We start from the raw sequence: 23,937 nt of genomic DNA, 5'->3' as shown, positions 1-23,937 counted from the left end.
AAAATGAAAGGTACAATCTTATTGGTTGCTTTGGGCAACTAAGTCAGTTCTACTGTACACCAGTTTGATAAATCTCCCCCTAAGTGTGGTTAGAAAAGGCCGGTAGCGCAGACAACGTTGGATACTGTCATACAGAAACAGTGACTAGCGGCATTATGTTGGCACTGTACACACCATATTAGGGGTCAGCAACCTCTGGCTTTCCAGCTGTGATCAAACTACCACTCCAAGCATGCAAAACTCTCATAGAAGTGAATAGAGCATGCTAGGAGTTGTAGTTTCATAACTGCTGGAGTGCTGGAGGTTGCTGACCCCTGCATTATATGGTACCACTTTTGTATGCTGGGGCTTGAATATTCAGTGTTGTGAACCAGACCCCATTTGGCACAATATAGTACTATATATATGGGCACTGTATAGCAGTATTCCTTGGGTGGCCTTTTTGGCACAATGTATGAGCACTCAGTGGCAGTATTCCTAAAGACCTTGTATGGCACTATTCATATGAATCCTGTATGGCACTATTTATATGGGCACTGTGTGGCACTAATGATATGGTCCCTTTGTGGCAGTATTTCTATGGACCATGTATGGCACTATTCATATCGGCACTATATGGCTGTATTCCTGTGGACACTGTGTCAGTAACCCCATGGATCCTGTATAGCAGTATTTTTATAGACCCTGAAGGACACTACTCATATGGACACTATACTGTACTATTCACATGGGCACTGTGTGACAGTATTTATATGGACTCTCTATGGTACTAATTACGGTATATGGACACTTTTTGAAAGTAATCCTATGGAGCCGGTATGGCGGTATTCCTATAGACCCTGGATGGCACTATTCATATGAGCACTATATTGTACTGTTCATATGGGCACTGTCTGGCAATATTCCTATGAACTCTGATTGGCACAGTACATATGGACCCTGTAAATTCCAATTTATCAGGACACTATCTACAACCTACCGTAATACAAAAATGAACTGGAACTGTTTTGGAAATGTGGCCCTTAGTTTTGTGGGCAATCTGGAAAATTCCTATGATATTGACTTTAAAATAAAATAAACATTTCTTTAGCACCCCATTAATTCATGCAATTAAGAAAAGTTCTATTAGATGGAATTTAAACTGTATCTAAACTTTGGAATAATTTTATTAAAACCTATACTAATTGGCATATACCTGTAGACTGGAATGCGAATTCCCCTTTAAAAGGGGCTGTTCGGAAGACATATTTTTTAAGAGGTTGAAAATGCTGTAAAAAATTTCAATTATAAAGTCATACTCACATCATCTATTCGGTTGTGATTATTCCTGGGTCCTCCCAGTCTATGCTTTCTGGTCCTTCTCAACATGCAAAAAATGACCACTCAGCCAATCACTGGCTGAAGCGGGTGACCACTTTGTCCAGTGATTGGCTAAACCGTCATTTCCAATGTGTCCACAGGGACCAGTAAGCAGGAGGAAGCGGTGGAACAGGAGCGAGGAGGGATAGGTGACATATGACCTTAAATTTTTTTGTTCACCATTCTGAGCCTGTTTTCAAAAAATATCGACCGGACAACCCCTACCATGGCCTTCATAAGCATCCAAAAATGGTGGAACAGAGTCAGGTTACAATGAGTTCATTTTAATGGCCTTGGACCATGGACAGAAGAGTTACGTCAATATACCCAGTAAGACACGGGCACCAAATCAAAAATGTATACTCAGAGGTAAAAGCCAATTTCAGTTCAACCCTACAAACTAGTCTTCTCTCCGGTGATAGGGTTCAGCCACCTGGATACAGGATCCAAACATAACGGATATATGACTAGCAGTATGACATTTTAACATCAACCACTGGTAAGAACACCAAAAACTCAATATAGTCAAGCCACCATCTTAGTCTAATTTTTTTAAATTCTTATATTAATACCAAAAATTCATTTACAATAATTTTTTCTCACAAAATCACACACACCCCCCCCCCCCCCCGCAAAAAGAAACAACAATAAAATCAGGACAATATAGATATATCTAGATATCAGTTTCTCGTAGCCCGCAACAGTCTGCTAGGTCATACATTTGATACTCTAGTTCCGTAAAGTCATTGGAAACAGCCATGGAGATGGACTCCACCTCGTTCTTGTAGGCCGCCGACATGTTGCTCTTCGTTGAGCTGTTCCTTATTTTATTAGAAAGGCTGTTCATTTTTTCTTTCAGTTGAGAAGAAGAGTTTTGGAAAGGAGAGATGAGTTTCCAACCGTTCTTCCTCCTTGTAGTAATTCCATTGTTACCCGGGTTGAAAATAAACGAAGAGTTTCTGGAGGAAAACTCTGCAGGTTGCTCTACATCTGATCCCCTCCTGGAACTGGTCATAGAAGTTCTCCATTGATTGTCGTAGACCCTCCATAGAGGACGCCGTTTTCTACGGCAGCGACATCTCAGCAGTCTTATGAAGGCTCTTTTGAATTCTTTGCTGGAACATGGGTATATAATAGGGTTCACGCAACTATTAAAGTATCCCAACCAGAAGATGACTTTAAAGACGCCATCTGAAGGTCTCAGAGAAGGAAAAAATGACCCTAAAAAGACAGAAAAAGACAAATAAGAACAATGGTTCACTTGCATACATCATAGCACCATAGCTGCTTTCTTCCATATACAGTGCCACACCTATCCACAGGTTGTGTGTGGTATTGCAGCTCAATCTCAGAGACATAACATGCAAATTGTGTCCAAACTAAGGGGCACCTATTCCATTCTCAAATCTTCATGTAACACATTTTGGCAGTGACTGTGCTGCAGATTTCCTGCACATTTTATCGTATAGAAATTTTGAAAACCCCATTCACATGCATTGTACTGTACACCACTGTGGATCTGCATTGTGGAAACTGCACAACAACTATGTGAAAGTCCGTCGCATCTGAACATGGCCTTATAGCGTGCTCGAGTTTTCACAAAATCTTGCATAATGTCTGTACTTAATTGTGGAATCATACCTGTGAAGTCTTGTCTTGCCTAATATCTTCCTCAGCCATTTTATTCCCTGTTTCACTTGCACAGCTAGATGCATTTCTCTCACAAGCAGGGGGTGTCTCACTTCTGTTAAATCTGCCAATGCTGTGTGCAGCAACCTTACTTCCCACTATGTTTGTTTTCTTTTACGGAGGGAGAGATCACACACAGGAGCTTCTCTGCTCTTCAGAAACGGTGTAGAAGCAGTTCCTCTATGAAGCTCAGTAGCTTAGCTAGCTCTGTTACTAGAGATGAATCTACTGTAGCCTGGCAACAGGCAGTGGACTGCAGGTTAGGTGGAACTGAGACCCCTAGTGGCCATGACTTTCTAGCATTTTTTTCTGGTGGATGTTTTTATTTTTTTTAAGTAGTAATTTTAGAAATTTGCTGGATAAACAATTCTCTACTAAATGAAATTGTGCAAAAGTACAGTGACTATTTAAACGTAGGGTGCCCTACCACAAAGAACTTAAAATGCAGTTGAACCTATTGTAAGGGTAAGCTCACTGCTTAGAGATTGTTACAGCTCCACTGAGTTCTATGGTAGCTATGAAAATTCATATCCACTGAGCACCCCCTAGTGGAGGAGACAGGCAGCCAGAGTTTTACTAAGTACTATGTAAAGAGATGCCGGGGATTTGGAATTTATGGAGATTTATCTATGTTTTATGACAGTTGTTGCCATAATCCATTGAAAATGTTTGTAATAAGACTGAACACCATGTTTAGGAAGTTCAGTCCCTGAGATACACATAAGGAAAAGACGGTGAGTCGTACAGAGACCCCAAAAAAGGGTAAAAGAAACAAGATGGGGTCTTGCATTTGTTGCATTGGGTGGGCACACCGCTTCCCTGGTGCAATAATTTTAATAGATCTCTAGTTCTCTCAGTATGGGGCAGACAGTTTTCTATGGGTTGACAGGTTTCCATAAGTTGCTCCTGGCAGCTGCTCCACTTTTACTTTGCATACATTTGACAAAAGATTTAGAAAACCTTTGTAGTCTTTGGTTTATGACAAAAGGGGCAAAGTACATGTTCCTAGGAATGAATTCATAAGTAATGTAATGTATGTACACTGACTCCATCAGCAGAATAGTGAGTGCAGCTCTGGAGTATAATGCAGGATGTAACTCAGGATCAGTACAGGATAAGTAATGTAATGTATGTACACAGTGACTGTACCAGCAGAATAGTGAGTGCAGCTCTGGAGTATAATACAGGATGTAACTCAGAATCAGTACAGGATAAGTAATGTAATGTATGTGCACAGTGACTGCACCAGCAGAATAGTGAGTGCAGCTCTGGAGTATAATACAGGATGTCTCTCAGGATCAGTACAGGATAAATAATGTATGTACACAGTGACTGCACCAGCAGAATAGTGAGTGCAGCTCTGGAGTATAATACAGGATGTAACTCAGGATCAGTACAGAATAAGTAATGTAATGTATGTACACAGTGACTGCACCAGCAGAACAGTGAGTGCAGCTCTGGAGTATAATACAGGATGTAACTCAGGATCAGTACAGGATAAGTAATGTAATGTATGTACACAGTGACTGCACCAGCAGAATAGTGAGTACAGCTCTGGAGTATAATGCAGGATGTAACTCAGGATCAGTTGAGGGTAAGTAATGTAATGTATGTACACAGTGACTCCACCAGCAGAATAGTGAGTGCAGCTCTGGAGTATAATACAGGATGTCTCTCAGGATCAGTACAGGATAAGTAATGTAATGTATGTACACAGTGACTCCACCAGCAGAATAGTGAGTGCAGCTCTGGAGTATAATACAGGATGTAACTCAGGATCAGTATAGGATAAGTAATGTAATGTATGTACACAGTGACTGCACCAGCAGAATAGTGAGTGCAGCTCTGGAGTATAATACAGGATGTAACTCAGGGTCAGTACAGGATAAGTAATGTATGTACACAGTGACTCCACCAGCAGAATAGTGAGTGCAGCTCTGGAGTATAATGCAGGATGTAACTCAGGATCAGTACAGGATAAGTAATGTAATGTATGTACACAGTGACTGTACCAGCAGAATAGTGAGTGCAGCTCTGGAGTATAATACAGGATGTAACTCAGAATCAGTACAGGATAAGTAATGTAATGTATGTGCACAGTGACTGCACCAGCAGAATAGTGAGTGCAGCTCTGGAGTATAATACAGGATGTCTCTCAGGATCAGTACAGGATAAGTAATGCAATGTATGTACACAGTGACTGCACCAGCAGAATAGTGAGTGCAGCTCTGGAGTATAATACAGGATGTAACTCAGGATCAGTACAGAATAAGTAATGTAATGTATGTACACAGTGACTGCACCAGCAGAACAGTGAGTGCAGCTCTGGAGTATAATACAGGATGTAACTCAGGATCAGTACAGGATAAGTAATGTAATGTATGTACACAGTGACTGCACCAGCAGAATAGTGAGTACAGCTCTGGAGTATAATGCAGGATGTAACTCAGGATCAGTTGAGGGTAAGTAATGTAATGTATGTACACAGTGACTCCACCAGCAGAATAGTGAGTGCAGCTCTGGAGTATAATACAGGATGTCTCTCAGGATCAGTACAGGATAAGTAATGTAATGTATGTACACAGTGACTCCACCAGCAGAATAGTGAGTGCAGCTCTGGAGTATAATACAGGATGTAACTCAGGATCAGTATAGGATAAGTAATGTAATGTATGTACACAGTGACTGCACCAGCAGAATAGTGAGTGCAGCTCTGGAGTATAATACAGGATGTCTCTCAGGATCAGTACAGGATAAGTAATGTAATGTATGTACACAGTGACTGCACCAGCAGAATAGTGAGTGCAGCTCTGGAGTATAATACAGAATGTAACTCAGGATCAGTACAGGATAAGTAATGTAATGTATGTACACAGTGACTGCACCAGCAGAATAGTGAGTGCAGCTCTGGAGTATAATACAGGATGTAACATAAATCATCATAGATTTATAGGACAGATTACACAGTACATAGATAGATAGATAGATAGATAGATAGATAGACACCTAGCCTGTATCAGTCTCCAGCGATACAAATGGATACATACTGGTGCTCATTCTATGCCAGTCATAAAACCCCATGCCTGCTCCTATCTGTCTTACATAAACCCCAGCCTGTTGACTTTGGCTGTACCTTTATTCCACAGGCTCGGCTCAATCCTAACAAAGCAGAAAGAAAGGGTTTCAGTTCCATATTTCTTCCAAATATTTAACTCAATTCACTGCTTGGCTCCTCAGCGACTAAGATCAAAGAACCAACCACGACCTCCTGTAAACCACCCAAAACAGTGAATGCGACAACTATTCACCGTGTGGTGAGCAAACAGAGAGACACAGCAGGTTATGTGGAGCTCACATCTGCTCCATCCAAGGCGGAGGAGAACTTCCCTGAATGTTTACCTTTCATTAACTCCAGTCATACACCGTACGTTCTTATTGTAGCAAAAGATAATCACGGCCAGCTCCAATACAGAGGCCCCGGGCGCGGAAAAGCGCGGCACTCCAGCAAACGCAAAGTGAAGAGAATGTTCATTCCAGCCTCCGAATAAGGCCTCTTTCACACGACCGTATGGCTTTTTTAGTGTTTTGCAGTCCGTTTTTCACGGATCCGTTCCGTTTTTTTGTTTCTGTTGTGTTTCCGTTCCGTTTTTCCGTATGGCATATAGAGTAATTACATAGAAAAAATTGGGGCTGGGCATAACATTTTCAATAGATGGTTCCACAAAAACGGAACAGATACGGAAGACATACGGAGTACATTCATATGTGTTCCGTTTTTTTTGCGGACCCATTGACTTAAATGGAGCCACGGAACGAGCAATAATAGGACATGTTCTATCTTTCAACAGAACAGAAAAACGTGAATACGGAAACGGAATGCATACGGAGTACATTTCGGTTTTTTTGAGGAACCATTGAAATGAATGGTGATGGACCATGTGATGAGCGCAGTGACGTCACCAAAGGTCCTTTTCCTCCCAGGTCATCAAAGAAGAAGAAAGAAGACGAGCTGGGCTTCGCGAACAAGTGGATGAGGTGAGTTTAAAAATTTTTATTTTTTTTTAACCCCTCCATCTCTAATTTACTTAGCATTCTGTATTAAGAATGGTATTATTTTCCCTTATAACCAAGTTATAAGGGAAAATAATAAAGATCGAGTCCCCATCCCGATCGTCTCCTAGCAACCGTGCGTAAAAATCGCACCGCATCTGCACTTGGCTTGCGATTTTCACAGAGCCCCATTCACTTCTATTGGGGCCTGCGTTGCGTGAAAAATTCACAATATAGAGCTTGCTGTGATTTTCACGCAACGCACAAGTGATGTGTGAAAATCACCGCTTCATAGAAAAGCACAGCCCCATAGAAATGAATGTGTCCGGATTTAGTGCGGGTGCAATATGTCCACATCACGCATCGCACCCGCACTGAATTCTTGCCCGTTTAAAAGGGGCCTTAGCAGTTTTAAGCCTCCTGCACACGACCGTATGGCTTGTTTTGCAGTCCGTTTTTTACAGATCCGTTCCGTTTTTTTTGTTTCCGTTGTGTTTCCGTTCCGTTTTTTCATATGGCATATACAGTATACAGTAATTACATAGAAGAAATTGGGCTGGGCATAACTTTTTCAATAGATGGTTCCGCAAAAACGGAACCGATACGGAAGACATACGGAGTACATTCCGTATGTGTTCCATTTTTCTTTGCGGACCCGTTGACTTGAATGGAGCCACGGAACGTGATTTGTGGGTAATAAAAGGACATGTTCTATCTTTCAACGGAACGGAAATACGGAAACGGAATGCATACGGAGTACATTCCTTTTTTTTTTTGTGAGAGTCCTGAACGGATCTCACAAACGGAAAGCCAAAACGCCAGTGTGAAAGTAGCCTTACTGTCCTGTGCAGTGACTGGTCTATTGGACTATAACAAATCCCTTCTATTTCTTGACTTTACTATGTTCTCTGCTCTATTTGGCATCCATGAGGTATAACCACGGTTGCTCAGTTTGCTCCTAATGTGAACAGACTCCTGTTTAAAACCATCATCAGTAGAGCAGTTCCTTTTGGCACCAGTAAATTCACCAATCGGGACTGACTTGATAGTGCTGAATGAGTGACCGGAGTCTGCGCGCAGTATGGTGTGGTGTTGCGCGCTGTACTTTTCCTGCGGGTTGTACTTATGACCTTTTGGGTCATCCAGTCTATTTGTAAATTTAAATCCAAACAAAGTGATATGTTCCTGGTGATGATGATGAGTAAAGCTAAGGAAATGGATGAACCTCGGTATGTCATCGCCACGTCATATAAACAGCAGGTAATCGATGTAGCGACCATACCAGAGCAGCCACCGAATAAAGGGGTTAGTGTCGCCAAATAAATATTCACTTTCAAATATTGGCTAAAGATGGCAACACTTTAGCGCCCATGGATGCTCCTGAAATCTGCAACAAAACCTCCTTATCAAACATAAAATAACTGTGTTTTAGGAGATCCCAGAGAGCAGAACACAAAAAATCCCTCAGATCAGAACTATAATCACCACACATGGACAGGAACCTGTCACGGATGGTGTACAGAAAACTAGAAGACACAAATGAAGATCCGACTGACTTGATCCAAAACTAAGGAACCAACGGGTAAGCCCTGTAACAACGCTAGCTCTCTCCCTTACTTTGTCAGCCTATGCAAAAATCTCAATGGTAGAAATTTGCATACCCTCGTTCCTCGACTGTATGACACCTGAACACCCTATAATAGTGAGGGGACACGACCACCGGCTCCCTACACTTAATACGGAGGGAGTCAGGGTCACCTCGGATCAAGCAAACAGGAAAACAAAGATAAATGAACAGACTTATCTGTAGAAGCATCAGTTGTAGCATCCAGCATGCACACACTCCAGGAAGTTGTATAAACCGCAAAGTGATGCAGTATGGGAGGGGATTTAAAGGGATGCAATCAGTGCAACTAGATAACAGCTGAGAGAGGGAAACGAGATGACAAAACGAAAGCAAAACAAAAGAACCTCAAGCAGGTTCTAAAGAACGTCTGTCAGAGCTTCACAGATGTCTGGCGGTGACAGAACCACTGCAGAGCAATGATAGCAGACTGATGGGCTATAGCAGTGTATAATGACCCCACGTCATCTGACAACCAAATATCGTTTTCTGTCCATGAGATATTATTTAATGCACCCTGGACCTGTTTTGCGTCCTGGAAATATCCAGGTATAAGCTCAATGAGCACACTCGTTGAGAGACCCGATTTCGGAAACTATGGAGCGGAGTGGGGGTAGAAGGATCAGTTTATGAATTTTAGGTAATGAATGCAGTACATGTAAAAGTAGGCAGTCAGGGACTATGTACTCGGCGGGCTTGGGGGTGAGAATACCGAAAGAGGTCCCCTCCCCCATCCATCGTGGGGTCACTTTTGAGTTTTTTCTGAACAGATTCATCATTTCACATCTGTAGGTTTAGAGTCCAGTATTACAATAGTTCCTCCCTCGTCCGCCTGTTTCACCACAAAGAAGTGACAGCGTCATTTTGTTCTTTAGTTACATTAGATTAGTTTTTCTGTAGATTTTTAGATAACAATACTAGGTTGCGCTCCACAAGCTCCTGGAACTTGTCCAGGGCTGCAGAGCGCCACTGTATCGGATAAAAAGACTGATTTTTTGTGGTGAAAGAAGTGGACAGAGAGGTCAAACTATCAAAATGAAAGTCTCTCCGTAAAGTCATCAATGCATGTGTAGCAATGTGTTCAGGAAACAAAAAAGTGGAGAAAGAAGACATGGAGAGATGGACACTAGATGACAAGGTGTTCTGCACCTGCTGTCCCGTATCAACATATAAAAAGTGCTTCTAAACAGTTAAATCAGATACATTATAAACAGGAACGGATCCTATGTCTTGTAACGGCGGGTAGACCGCTGACTTTTCTTTATGATGTTTTCTCCCACTGCGCCTCCGTTTTTTCTATTTTACATTGTGCCCTGAATCCTCCACTTGGTGTTTCTGTTTGAAATAGTTATATGTTGCTACGGCTAAGGGTGTTATGTACATCCGAAACGCGTCACAGGAGGTGCAGTATAATAGTAGTTAGATTTTGGTACATAAGAGCAGTATAATAGTAGTTAGATTCTTGTACATAGGAGCAGTATTATAGTAGTTATATTCTTGTACATAGGAGCAGTATTATAGTAGTTATATTCTTGTACATAGGAGGCAGTATTATAGTAGTTATATTCTTGTACATACGGAGCAGTGTTATAGTAGTTATATTCTTGTACATACGGAGCAGTATTATAGTAGTTATATTCTTGTACATAGGAGCAGTATTATAGTAGTAGTTATATTCTTGTACATAGGAGGCAGTATTATAGTAGTTATATTCTTGTACATAAGAGCAGTATTATAGTAGTTATATTCTTGTACATAAGAGCAGTATTATAGTAGTTATATTCGTGTACATAGGAGTAGTATTATAGTAGTTATATTCTTATACATAGGAGCAGTATTATAGTAGTTATATTCTTGTACATAGGAGCAGTATTATAGTAGTTATATTCTTGTACATAGGAGCAGTATTATAGTAGTTATATTCTTGTACATAGGAGCAGTATTATAGTAGTTATATTCTTGTACATAGGAACAGTATTATAGTAGTTATATTCTTGTACATAGGAGGCAGTATTATAGTAGTTATATTCTTGTACATAGGAGCAGTATTATAGTAGTTATATTCTTGTACATAGGAGGCAGTATTATAGTAGTTATATTCTTGTACATAGGAGGCAGTATTATAGTAGTTATATTCTTGTACATAGGCGCAGTATTATAGTAGTTATATTCTTGTACATAGGAGCAGTATTATAGCAGTTATATTCTTGTACATAGGAGCAGTATTATAGTAGTTATATTCTTGTACATAGGAGCAGTATTATAGTAGTTATATTCTTGTACATAGGAGCAGTATTATAGTAGTTATATTCTTGTACATAGGAGCAGTATTATAGTAGTTATATTCTTGTACATAGGAGCAGTATTATAGTAGTTATATTCTTGTACATAGGGGCAGTATTATAGTAATTATATTCTTGTACATAGGAGGCAGTATTATAGTAGTTATATTCTTGTACATAGGAGGTAGTATTATAGTAGTTATATTCTTCTACATAGGAGCAGTATTATAGTAGTTATATTCTTGTACATATGAGGCAGTATTATAGTAGTTATATTCTTGTACATAGGAGGCAGTATTATAGTAGTTATATTCTTGTACATAGGAGCAGTATTATAGTAGTTATATACTTGTACATAGGAGCAGTATTATAGCAGTTATATTCTTGTACATAGGAGCAGTATTATAGTAGTTATATTCTTGTACATAGGAGCAGTATTATAGTAGTTATATTCTTGTACATAGGAGCAGTATTATAGTAGTTATATTCTTGTACATAGGAGCAGTATTATAGTAGTTATATTCTTGTACATAGGGGGCAGTATTATAGTAATTATATTCTTGTACATAGGAGGCAGTATTATAGTAATTATATTCTTGTACATATTAGCAGTATTATAGTAGTTATATTCTTGTACATAGGAGAAGTATTATAGTAGTTATATTCTTGTACATAGGAGGCAGTATTATAGTAGTTATATTCTTGTACATAGGAGCAGTATTATAGTAGTTATATTCTTGTACATAGGAGCAGTATTATAGTAGTTATATTCTTGTACATAGGAGGCAGTATTATAGTAGTTATATTCTTGTACATAGGAGCAGTATTATAGTAGTTATATTCTTGTACATAGGAGCAGTATTATAGTAGTTATATTCTTGTACATAGGAGGCAGTATTATAGTAGTTATATTCTTGTACATAGGAGCAGTATTATAGTAGTTATATTCTTGTACATAGGAGCAGTATTATAGTAGTTATATTCTTGTACATAGGAGCAGTATTATAGTAGTTGTATTCTTGTACATAGGAGGCAGTATTATAGTAGTTATATTCTTGTTCATAGGAGCAGTATTATAGTAGTTATATTCTTGTACATAGGAGCAGTATTATAGTAGTTATATTCTTGTACATAGGAGGCAGTATTATAGTAGTTATATCCTTGTACATAGGAGCAGTATTATAGTAGTTATATTCTTGTACATAGGAGCAGTATTATAGTAGTTATATTCTTGTACATAGGAGCAGTATTATAGTAGTTATATTCTTGTACATAGGAGCAGTATTATAGTAGTTATATTCCTGTACATAGGAGCAGTATTATACTAGTTATATTCTTGTACATAGGAGCAGTATTATAGTAGTTATATTCTTGTACATAGGAGCAGTATTATAGTAGTTATATTCTTGTACATAGGAGGCAGTATTATAGTAGTTATATTCTTGTACATAGGAGGCAGTATTATAGTAGTTATATTCCTGTACATAGGAGCAGTATTATACTAGTTATATTCTTGTACATAGGGGCAGTATTATAGTAGTTATATTCTTGTACATAGGAGCAGTATTATAGTAGTTATATTCTTGTACATAGGAGCAGTATTGTGATACATTTTATAAGGTTGCCTTATAGTATTCCCATTTTCTCACATTGCAGATTATTAATGTCACGGTCAGGAATTTGTTCAGAATTGTTTTTTTTTCATGTATTATTGGGGAATGTCTTTTGCACTGTAGATGGTAATCTCAGTATTGACTAGGATTTCTCTGTAACACAGGTTTGCTGTGTAAAGCATAAAACACTAATATTCTTCGGGGACATTTCCAAGTTCTTGTCCCTTGGAATTTATAATTGTAGAAATGTCTGTGTTTTCTTAGGATTGGCTCACTATACAAACATATCCCTCCAATTATTTATACAAGACTTCAGTCTCACCATCATGTCATCTTCCCCAACTTTTTAAAGGGCAGCTTCATAATTCTGTTCTGTTTAGCTGGCTGGACATATGAACAGTTGTCAAAAGTTGGTGACTAACTGTTAGCATTATGTTTTAAAGCCTATGAGGTGGAAATGTAATGTTACATAACTGCATTGTCTGAACTGGGCCATATCAAGGGTCCCGGGCAGAGGTCCTAGTAGAGCAGATGGACAGGATTTGCCTTCACAAATATATGTGGCAGGGGCTCAATAGAGGAATCTAACTCTCGTTAGAAATAGGACTTTTCTTCTTTGTATGGAGTTATGATGGTGGATCTCGCTTCTTCTTTCCCAGTAACTGGCACCATGGAGGTAAATTTAGTTGGTTTTCATTGTATTTCTATTTTGATGGGATATACAAATACCTTGATCTGAAAAAATATAGTGCTGGCGACATTATCCCTTTAAGGAAATGTATCTAGCTCTTACGTCCTATTCTTGGTGTAATCTAGTGAAAAACCATGCAATTAATCTAGAGTCGCAAGATTCAGCGCATGGACTAATATAATAAATGCAATGAAAACATAATATGAAATGGTTGAAAACAATCCAGAATTAATATATCAGGATTTTAACTGCATCATGAGGTTATAACTTTTTGACAACCCTTGATGTAATCTCACTGTCTCTATGCTTTAGGTAGGGGGGATGTTACACGTCTATATACCGTATATCACTGCTGTAGCACAATGGCTGATTGACTTTTTTCAGCCCCTAACTGGTGCTTGAAGTCATGCTGGGAGTTCCTGTTGGGAGAGGGGAGATAAAGCTGCTCAATTTACAAACTGGACCTGCAGCTTTTCACAAGGCAGCACCAGAGATAACACATTAAAAGGGTTGTTTTTTGAAGACAGTCCATGTTCATGTCTACTATTAGAAAGAATGGGGACCCCCTTCTTTATCCAGAACAGAGACCTGCTAAACAAAGAGCAACTCTGATGGACGTTATCTCTCTATTAAAGGGGCTGTCTCATCATGGACAATAGGGGCATATAGCTAGGATATGCCCCCATTGGATGGGACCCGCACCTATATCGAGAACGGAGCCCCTCAAGGTGGTGGCTGGAGGACTCCGGTCCGGCCACCACCAAGCCGGCTCCTCATAGAATTGAATGTGCGGCCCCCGCTCCCTTTCATTTCTATGAGGCCAACGAGCTAGCGCTCGGCTATTTTCACCGGCCCCATAAAAAAATGAATGGAGGGCGGCTGCGCATGCGCAGTGCTCCCTCCTTCACTTGCGCGGCTCCGTTCTCGATATAGGTGTGGGTCCCAGTGGCGGGACTTGCACCTATAAGACAATGGGGGCATATCCTAGCAATATGCCCCCATTGTCCATGATGAGACAACCCCTTTAGAGCTAGTTGGCTATTCACATAGACTGTATGGCCAGATGTGGCTCCCCAGTGACAGAGCTGGACCAGGTTTCAAGGCCTCAAAACTTTTGGTGACAATTTCACAGAGAGGCACTTTGGGTTCCACCTTATGGTGCCTACATGAGCTACCATACTCTAGCATTTGAATAGACCACCAGGCACACAGATGTGCAGGACAGTCTGAAAGATTTCTATGACTGCCATATCATGACTTGGATCCCTATAGTATCTATATTGCCCATAAAATGGGATGGACAATGTCAGGTTTTCATTTTTTTATTTTTTACTATGGGATCTGTAAACCTTTGAGAAGGGATTGTTGCAAGTGATGCGAATGTGGAAAGTTGGGAAGGATCTTGGGGGAGAATGCTGGGATTTGCTAGTGTGTACAGGGTGCAGTGAGTGTAGCACCATGACGTACCACCACCTTATATATTTTTTATACTATTAAATTCAAAAATTCGTTTTTTTAAACTTCTAGTTTTGGCTTGATGGAAACTTTATTACATCTGTTACATTATAACGATGTGGTCACAAACCTCTCAGCGTTAAAGCCAGGAGACAGCGTTATTTTTTCCTGCTATGATTACATTTTGTTTGTTTCCCCAGAAGTTTGATATGTTCACAAAAAGTGGAATAACAAGCCAGCCATTAAATTGAAAAGCAAACGCTTGATTGCTCTATGTGGTCTCTCCAATCCACAGGGGTGAGATCTCTCCAGCAAATCACGTTTTTTAAGGTTATGTCCCAGATTTTGGGAACATATCAGAAAGCAAGGCTGGCTGCTGCTATTGATGGTATATAAGTAAAAGCAAAGAGTTTACCCGACGGCTGTGATTTCCCAGAAGTGAGTTTTGCAAAAGAAAAACATTAAGATTAATTTTGAACCTACACTAAAAGCGTCATCAAACAAACACTTTGTGAGGGTCTAATTAGAGCAAGGGGAAAAAGCCTGAAAGCAAGATAAAAGGATCTTTCAGGAAATATGTAAAATAAATAACTTTATTATTTATCTTAAAGGATAATACAGGATAAGAGAAACATGGCTTTTTTTTGGGAAACAGCGCCACCCCTGTGCACAGGTTGTGTGTGGTATTGCAGCTCAGCTCCATTGAAATGAATGCTGCTGAGCTGCAATAACACGCAACCTGTGGATAGGAGTGGCGCTGTATTTAGAAGAAAGAATTCATACTTTTCTAACCTTGCACAATCAGTTTAAATATTCATGATATTATGTTCATTGATCTGCATTCATCTTTATATGATGCGAGAGATAATAGTCTATAAACTTTTTGATTTGCAGTCACTCTGCTTTGGAAATTATATCGGTTTCTAGAAGACAGCACAACATATAGCATTGAAATCTTAAGGGTACCGCAATGGCCACATACAAGGCTCCAATGATTTACTAAAAGCACCAGTATATTTATAGAATAACTGTAAAATATCTAAATTTTCATGAAACAAGCTCTTCTTCACATCCCCCAAAACAGGTTTAATTTTCTTTGTAGAATAGTGGGGGAAACGTGCAAATGGTAAAATGAGTATGCCTACTTCCTGGCTTGTAGCCTATAGATTCATGACCATTTTTATAATGGTTGGTAAGCCAATTTGAAGCAAAGCATAATACTAAGGTTGCATGAAGTAGAATTTGAGGATAGCTATCATAGGTTTTTATATGAGTCAATGTTTTGATAGGTAAGTTAGTCAGAAGTAGAGGAATAGATGCAGGTAAAGAAGAATGCATTTTCCTAAACTAACAAGTTCAACAGTTAATGTAAAAATATACTTTCCATAGTCACCTGTTTTTTTTTAGCAGTTTGACATCTATAACAAGAAAGGGGCCTCATTCAAGTACATGGACACTATGCTTACCATTGCCTTTATTTGGTCTACTGGGTTGTTGAGTGAAATATACAACTTGGGTCACATGAAAGTCACATCAAGCAGTTTGGATCATCTAACTCCCTATGGGGTCATCCACGCATAGTATGAAGGTGTCCACCTTTGTGCACTGTCATACAGGCTCTATTGGATGCCTTATGGAGATATTCTCCTCTAGAAGATATACAGAGCTACAGTACAGCTCAATGTACTTCTAACTCTTTACAAATATAATATGTCTGTAATATGGCCATGTACATAAGACCTTAGGAATGGGATGCATTTTTGGCCAAAGTTGGGATTAGATGTCTTTAGAGGAAAGAAGAGACCCCCTTGGTACTATGGAACCCATCTTACAGTAGATCACCATAGGATGTATTTTTGGCTAGAGTTGGGATTAGATGTCTTTAGATGAAAGACGTGACCCCCTTGGTACTGTTGAACTGAGCTTAAAGTAGATAACCATTGAACTCTATGGTTATCTAAGTTCAGTTCAAAGGAACTGCAAGGGGTCCTGGTGTTAGACCCATATCATGGCCACATGGAAGCCTTAGACTAAACTCTCAAGCACATATTGTGGGTTCCTGGTGGAGTCACAACAATGTACGTTTAACTCTATACAAATATAATATGTCTATAATATGGCCATGTGCATAAAACCTTAGATTGTGTTTTCGGCCAAAGTTGGGATTAGATGTCTTTCGAGGAAAGGAGGGACCCCCTTGGTACTATTGAACTGAGTTTACAGTAGATCACCATAGAACTCTATGGTTATCTAAATTCAGTTCAAAGGAACCGCAAGGGGTCCTGGTGTTAGACCCATATCATGGCCACATGGAAGCCTAAGAGTGAACTCTCATGCACATATTGTGGGTTCATTGTGGAGTCACAACATGCTTGACAACAATTTAGGGGAAAATAATCCTGTAAGATTGACCTGATGCTGGTCATTGCTTGAAGCTAGTTACTATTTATTTTCACTGCCTTTTCATGCAAGTTCTAATTGTTATAAAAGATCTCTGCTAGTAATTGCCATTAGCAGAAGGTGATGTTTTCATTAGACTAAGCCACTTTTTATTTTATTTTTTCTCTCGGGAGGTTGAACAATGAGGACTTTAAGACTCTAAATGCTCATGAAAATCACATCAAAACTATAACTCTTGTGAATATAATTGCGCTCAAATTAGAACCGGAATTATTTGGGTTCTTTGAAAAATCTCTTTTTGGCTCCAAATGAACGTTTGTTAGAAGACAAATATTACTGTCAACACTCTCACACGAAGGATTATGTGAAGCTATAAAAGGAATACTCTGGCAGAAAGACAGTGGGGCATTTGTAGTAGAGACCGGCGTTTTAAATAAAAAGTTTTCTGGAGTAAGATGCTCAAATTTAGTAAGAGGCGCCCCTTCTTAATAAATGTGTTGCATCCTATTCTGTCTGTGCGCCACAAACTTAAATCTGTGCCAAATTATGCTAAACGTTTCAGCCTGTGGAGGCCAATCCCCTTTCGATAAGCACCACCGACCTTTTAGAAAGTGGCAAAATCACAGATGAATCGGAAAGCAAATTTTTATGCAAATTTCAATTTAAAAAAAAATTCTGATTTTATGCACTAGAAAACTATTGTACAACATTTGTAAATAGGTCCTGGTGTCTCTTCTGCCCTGGAGACCTCACTTCCCACCACCACCGTGGCCAATCCCCTCTGGCTAAGCACCACTGACTTTTTAGGAAGTGGCAACAGGTTTGAAGAATCAGAAAAAATTAGCACATTTTTACACAAATTTTGGCTCAAAGAATTTGAGCCAAAAACTGGTGTACAAGTTACAACTTTTGTAAATTGGCCCCAGTGTATTCTCTGACCTGGAGACCTCACTTGCACCCTCCACAAAGAGATGTCCTGGCATTTTGGACCAATTTCCCTCTTCAACTTTGTAATTCAGGGTGGTGATCTTTTTGAAAGTAATAAACATACTTCTCAGAGCTCCAGTGACATGTCTTACTGTTTGAAGGTGCCACCACACTGAATCTTATGGTATGCCTGGTGGGGAACTCTGGTTGAGCACGACTGTCCAAGAAATCAAAACCTAAGGTGGACCATTTGAAGGAGTCTCTGACTGTCCTCAGGTATACTGTTAATACTTAATTTGATCTTTGAGAGTTTTGTCTCCTGATACCTGTAGTGACCTGACCTTGAATTGTCTGACTACTATGCTGACTGCATGGAAGTGCATACCTGTTCTGACTGACCTCCGTTACCGAACGTTGACTAGTATGACTACATTCCTGACTGCTCTACGTTACTGCATTCTGGATCAAGCATCGTTACTGTCCTGCACTGTGTATGACTATAGACTACTTGACCTCATCTTCCCCAGTTCATGGACCTTTCCTTACTGTTAGGTTTCTGCATTGACTTTCATTGATGCTGCACCTGGCGAGACTTTCACAAAACTTATGTTTATTAACCAAGATTACAAGACCCATGTATATGAATAGAAGCTTGCAGAATTATAAATGCAGTTCTGAAGTATCAGCATGGAGCTTGTATGTCCTCCCCGTGTTTCCGTGGGGTTCCTCCGGGTTCTCCAGTTTCCTCCCACACTCCAAAGACATACAGATAGGGACCTTAGATTGTGAGCTCCATTGGGGACAACAAGTGATGATAAAGTCTGTAAAGTGCTGCGGAATATGTCAGCGCTATATAAATTCTTAAAATAATCAGCGGGGGTCTGACATCCTGCAACCCAGGTGATCAGCTTTCTGATTAAGATCGCCGCAGAGGTGGGACCAGGCATTTATGGCACATCCATGCAGCCAACACTAGATGGTGTATAAGAAGGTACGCATACAGTTTCTACATTGAACTCTATCATTCACAGTATGTAGAAAGCTCCCCCTAGTGGTGGCTGCAGTCAGAGAGTATTCTATAATTTGGCTCTATGTGCACTAGAATTTTGGATCTATTGAGAAACAAAAAACCAAGATGGTGGACATTCACTTTAAAGGGGACCTGTCAGCTCTACTATGCTACCCTCACTGAGCATTTCTAAATGTTCATTGTGTTACCCTAAACATATAAATTACACTTTAAATTTCATTTGCAGACAAATTAAATAAGTATTAATCATTTTTGTATTTCCTGCCTTTTATGCAAATTAACATAAAAGATAGTGTTGAGCGCGAAATATTCGAATTGCGAATTTTAATCGTGGATATCGCCACTTCGAGAATTTGCAAATATTTAGAATATAGTGCTATATATTCGTATTCGCAAATAGTGTTAAATATTCTAATCACGAATGTATTGCGAATTTATCGCGAATATATTACATTGCCGATTTTCGCAATCAAGTAAACAATGACTGGAGATCACGAATTCTCGAATTTGCAAATATATGGCGAATATTCGGCCAAAAATTTGCGAAATATTGCGAATTCGAATATTGCCTATGCCGCTCATGACTAATAAAAGAGTCATATCTTACTTGTGTGACCAGAGAAGAGTCATATTTTCTCGGAGTCTCGCGTGAGCTTCCTTGCTTCGAGTCAAGGTAAGCACGCCCCCTAACCGTCCCCGCTTTTGTTAGATTGACAGCCTGCAGTGTGGGCGGGATCGCATAAGTCTCGTGCATGCACGGTGAGCTCCTTGTTAAGGCGCGATCCTGTCTCCGGCTGCCGCTGTTAGCCGGGTTTCAGCGGCGCACTGCGCATGCGCGAAACTTATGCCATCCCGGCCGCACTGCAGGCCGTTAATATAACAAAAGAGGGGGCTGGCGGTTTATGATCCATTTTGGTGCTGACAGGTTCCCTTTAAGGCTGGTAACGGGTAACTCGCTTGTCTCTGATTGTAAAGCAGATGCAGTAAGGACACTTTTGAACAGATGAACAGAGAAACCGGATGAAATCCGCAGACTGGAGGCTGCCAGGTAGACACGTCATGGACATGAGGGGTGGGGGCTGCATGAAGTATGCAGAGTGATAGCTCTGCTATTCCAGCGCCGCACACTGTGCATGTCTTGAGGAGGATGCGGTCCTGGGGGACATCATGAAGTATGTAGAGCAATCAGTGAGAACGTGAAGTCTGGAGATTCCCATGTAAATAAATACATGAAACCTAGAAACTGGAGCACAGCAAAGTCCACATCTCCTGCACCTGTGACATGATTTCTCTAAAAAAGGCTCCGTTATATAACACGTCCGGCAGGTCTCCTGCACAACAAGTCCCAGAATATCTTATACCACGTGTTTGGAAACATAAATGACCCCTGTGGTAGTAAGATTTAGTCTGTCACCTGAAGGTCCAAGAATCCAGCAGGGGGTGAAGAAGACACCTTATCTGATAACCTTCAGTCCTTCTACAGCTACACAGTGATCGGGCTGAAGGACATGCACTGTATGGAGAACCGGAAACATCCACCTACAGGAGCTACTATGACATCCCATTCTATCTATCTATTATCTATCTATCTATCTATCTATCTATCTATCTATCTATCTATCTATCTATTCATCCAATATATATCTATTTAATATCTATCTATCTATCTATCTATCTATCTATCTATCTATCTATCTCATATCTATCTATCTCATATCTATCTATCTATCTATCTATCTATCTATCTATCTATCTCATATCTATCTATCTATCTAGATACAAAGCAAAAAAAGGCAGCACTCCAGGTAGTGAAAAAGGTGGACGGTTTATTTACCCAACCAGCAGCAACGTTTCAGCTCTCTCTATGGAGCCTTTGTCTCTCTCTATGGAGCCTTTTTTTTAAATCTATCTATCTATCTCATATCTATCTATCCAATATCTATCTACAGTTGTGTTCAAAATTATTCAACCCCCCAATGCTGTAAAGGGTTTTAGGGAATTTAGTGTACATTTGTAATTGTGTTCAGAATTAAATCTTACAAGGACTTTTTAAAGAACCAAATGCAACTAAAATGACATCAATTGTTTTTGTAATACAGTATTAAATGTTTTTTTTTTGTGATTTCTGCATTGACACAATTATTCAACCCCTTAAAGACTACCACTCTTAAGAACAGAGGTTCATTCAAGTGTTTTCGATCAGGTATTGAAAACACCTGTGGATGTCAAGGAGCAGCAATCAAGCATAATAAGCACCAATTAGGCCGATGTAAAAGGACTGTGATACTCAGCTCCTTCTAGACATTTACTGGTGTGTTTACAAACATGGTGAAGTCAAGAGAATGGTCCAGGAAGACAAGAGAAGAGGTGATTTCTCTTCACAGGAAGGGCAATGGCTATAAGAAGATTGCAAAGATGTTAAACATACCAAGAGACACCATAGGAAGCATCATTCGCAAATTCAAGGCAAAGGGCACTGTTGAAACGCTACCTGGTCGTGGCAGAAAGAAGATGCTGACCTCGACTGCTGTGCGCTACCTGAAGCGCAAAGTGGAGAAAAGTCCCCGTGTGACTGCTGAGGAACTGAAAAAAGATTTGTCAGATGTGGGTACTGAAGTTTCAGCTCAGACAATAAGGCGCACACTGCGTAATGAAGGCCTCCATGCCAGAACTCCCAGGCGCACCCCCCTGCTGTCTCCAAAGAATAAGAAGAGTCGACTGCAGTATGCCAAAAGTCAAGTGGACAAACCACAAAAGTTTTGGGATAGTGTTCTGTGGACTGATGAAACAAAATTAGAACTGTTTGGGCCCATGGATCAACGCTATGTTTGGAGGAGGAAGAACAAGGCCTATGAAGAAAAGAACACCTTGCCTACTGTGAAGCATGGCGGGGGGTCAATCATGCTTTGGGGCTGTTTTGCTTCTACAGGTACAGGGAAGCTTCAGCGTGTGCAAGGTACCATGAATTCTCTTCAGTACCAGGAGATATTGGATGAAAATGTGATGCAGTCCGTCACAAACCTGAGGCTTGGGAGACGTTGGACCTTTCAACAGGACAATGATCCCAAGCATACCTCCAAGTCCACTAGAGCATGGTTGCAGATTAAAGGCTGGAACATTTTGAAGTGGCCATCGCAGTCACCAGACTTAAATCCGATTGAGAACCTCTGGTGGGACTTAAAGAAAGCAGTTGCAGCGCGCAAGCCTAAGAATGTGACTGAACTGGAGGCTTTTGCCCATGAAGAATGGGCGAAGATACCCGTACATCGCTGCAAGACACTTGTATCAAGCTATGCTTCACGTTTAAAAGCTGTTATAACTGGAAAAGGATGTTGTACTAAGTACTAAGATTGAATGTCACTTGGGGGTTGAATAAAACTGATAATGATGTGAGCACAGAAAAGACATTTGTGGTTATTTCATTATAAATGTTATGTTATACAGGGAATGCAGAATTATTAGGCAAATGAGTATTTTGACCACATCATCCTCTTTATGCATGTTGTCTTACTCCAAGCTGTATAGGCTCGAAAGCCTACTACCAATTAAGCATATTAGGTGATGTGCATCTCTGTAATGAGAAGGGGTGTGGTCTAATGACATCAACACCCTATATCAGGTGTGCATAATTATTAGGCAACTTCCTTTCCTTTGGCAAAATGGGTCAAAAGAAGGACTTGACAGGCTCAGAAAAGTCAAAAATAGTGAGATATCTTGCAGAGGGATGCAGCACTCTTAAAATTGCAAAGCTTCTGAAGCGTGATCATCGAACAATCAAGCGTTTCATTCAAAATAGTCAACAGGGTCGCAAGAAGCGTGTGGAAAAACCAAGGCGCAAAATAACTGCCCATGAACTGAGAAAAGTCAAGCGTGCAGCTGCCAAGATGCCACTTGCCACCAGTTTGGCCATATTTCAGAGCTGCAACATCACTGGAGTGCCCAAAAGCACAAGGTGTGCAATACTCAGAGACGTGGCCAAGGTAAGAAAGGCTGAAAGACGACCACCACTGAACAAGACACACAAGCTGAAACGTCAAGACTGGGCCAAGAAATATCTCAGACTGATTTTTCTAAGGTTTTATGGACTGATGAAATGAGAGTGAGTCTTGATGGGCCAGATGGATGGGTACGCGGATACAGACACTAACCATCTTAGCAGGATAGAGCGCATCCATCCAGAGACTACTGCGATACATCCGTACATCCGCAGCACTCACCGATGACACGGACTCGCAGCACGGACCCAAGAAGCAGTGGTTGGGCACAGTAGCCAGTGCGGCACCCTGACTTGTATTTTGCTGAACATAATGAATGCTAATAGCCACTGACTGTGCCGCTAACCGCATACACAGCATTGTCTGTATCTAAGCCGCATTGGAGCCGGTGTTCCGTGATATTTCCCTACCCTCGACACTTCCTGTTGTGACGCGGCCGCACCGGATATGACGTTCCCAGCTTTGGAAGGAGGTGTGCCGCGCCGCGCAGGCGCACAACGACTGGGTAGGGAAATTTCCCACCAGAGTCGGGGAGAAGGGGCCACCTAATGCGCTTACGCCTTACCTCTCAGCTGGACACCGGCCGACACTGCGCATGCGCCGGGAGCCTCACCAGCGGTTAGAGGGTAGGGAAAAATAACGGGCCAGTGCGCAAGCACGGCTAACTACTGCCGTCGGGATGCACCGCGCGTGCGCACCAGCGGACAGGGAGATCTCTTATACTGAACATCCATCCGATCACGTGTCTGCGCAGTGTGGGGGTAGGGAGATCTGATGGCCATTTGTTCTGTTAAATCTCCCTACCACTCACTGCGCACGCGC

General features: G+C 40.6%; 1 protein-coding gene across 1 annotated transcript in view; it reads right to left on the bottom strand.

Moving 5' to 3' along the window:
- Positions 1 to 1,978: 1,978 nt before the first annotated feature.
- The window catches only part of ADRA1D (adrenoceptor alpha 1D), a 135,811-nt gene continuing 113,852 nt past the window's right edge, over positions 1,979 to 23,937 (bottom strand). Inside the window, exon 2 of the mRNA XM_040419298.1 lies at positions 1,979 to 2,580. Coding sequence (XP_040275232.1) covers positions 2,033 to 2,580 — 548 coding nt within the window. The 3' untranslated portion in view covers positions 1,979 to 2,032. The remainder of the gene's footprint in view (positions 2,581 to 23,937) is intronic.

This window comes from Bufo bufo, chromosome 2 (assembly GCF_905171765.1).
Source record: "Bufo bufo chromosome 2, aBufBuf1.1, whole genome shotgun sequence".
Lineage (NCBI taxonomy): Eukaryota > Metazoa > Chordata > Amphibia > Anura > Bufonidae > Bufo > Bufo bufo.
The sequence above is the reverse complement of the archived record's forward strand: the minus strand, read 5'-3'. Positions and strand labels throughout refer to the sequence as shown.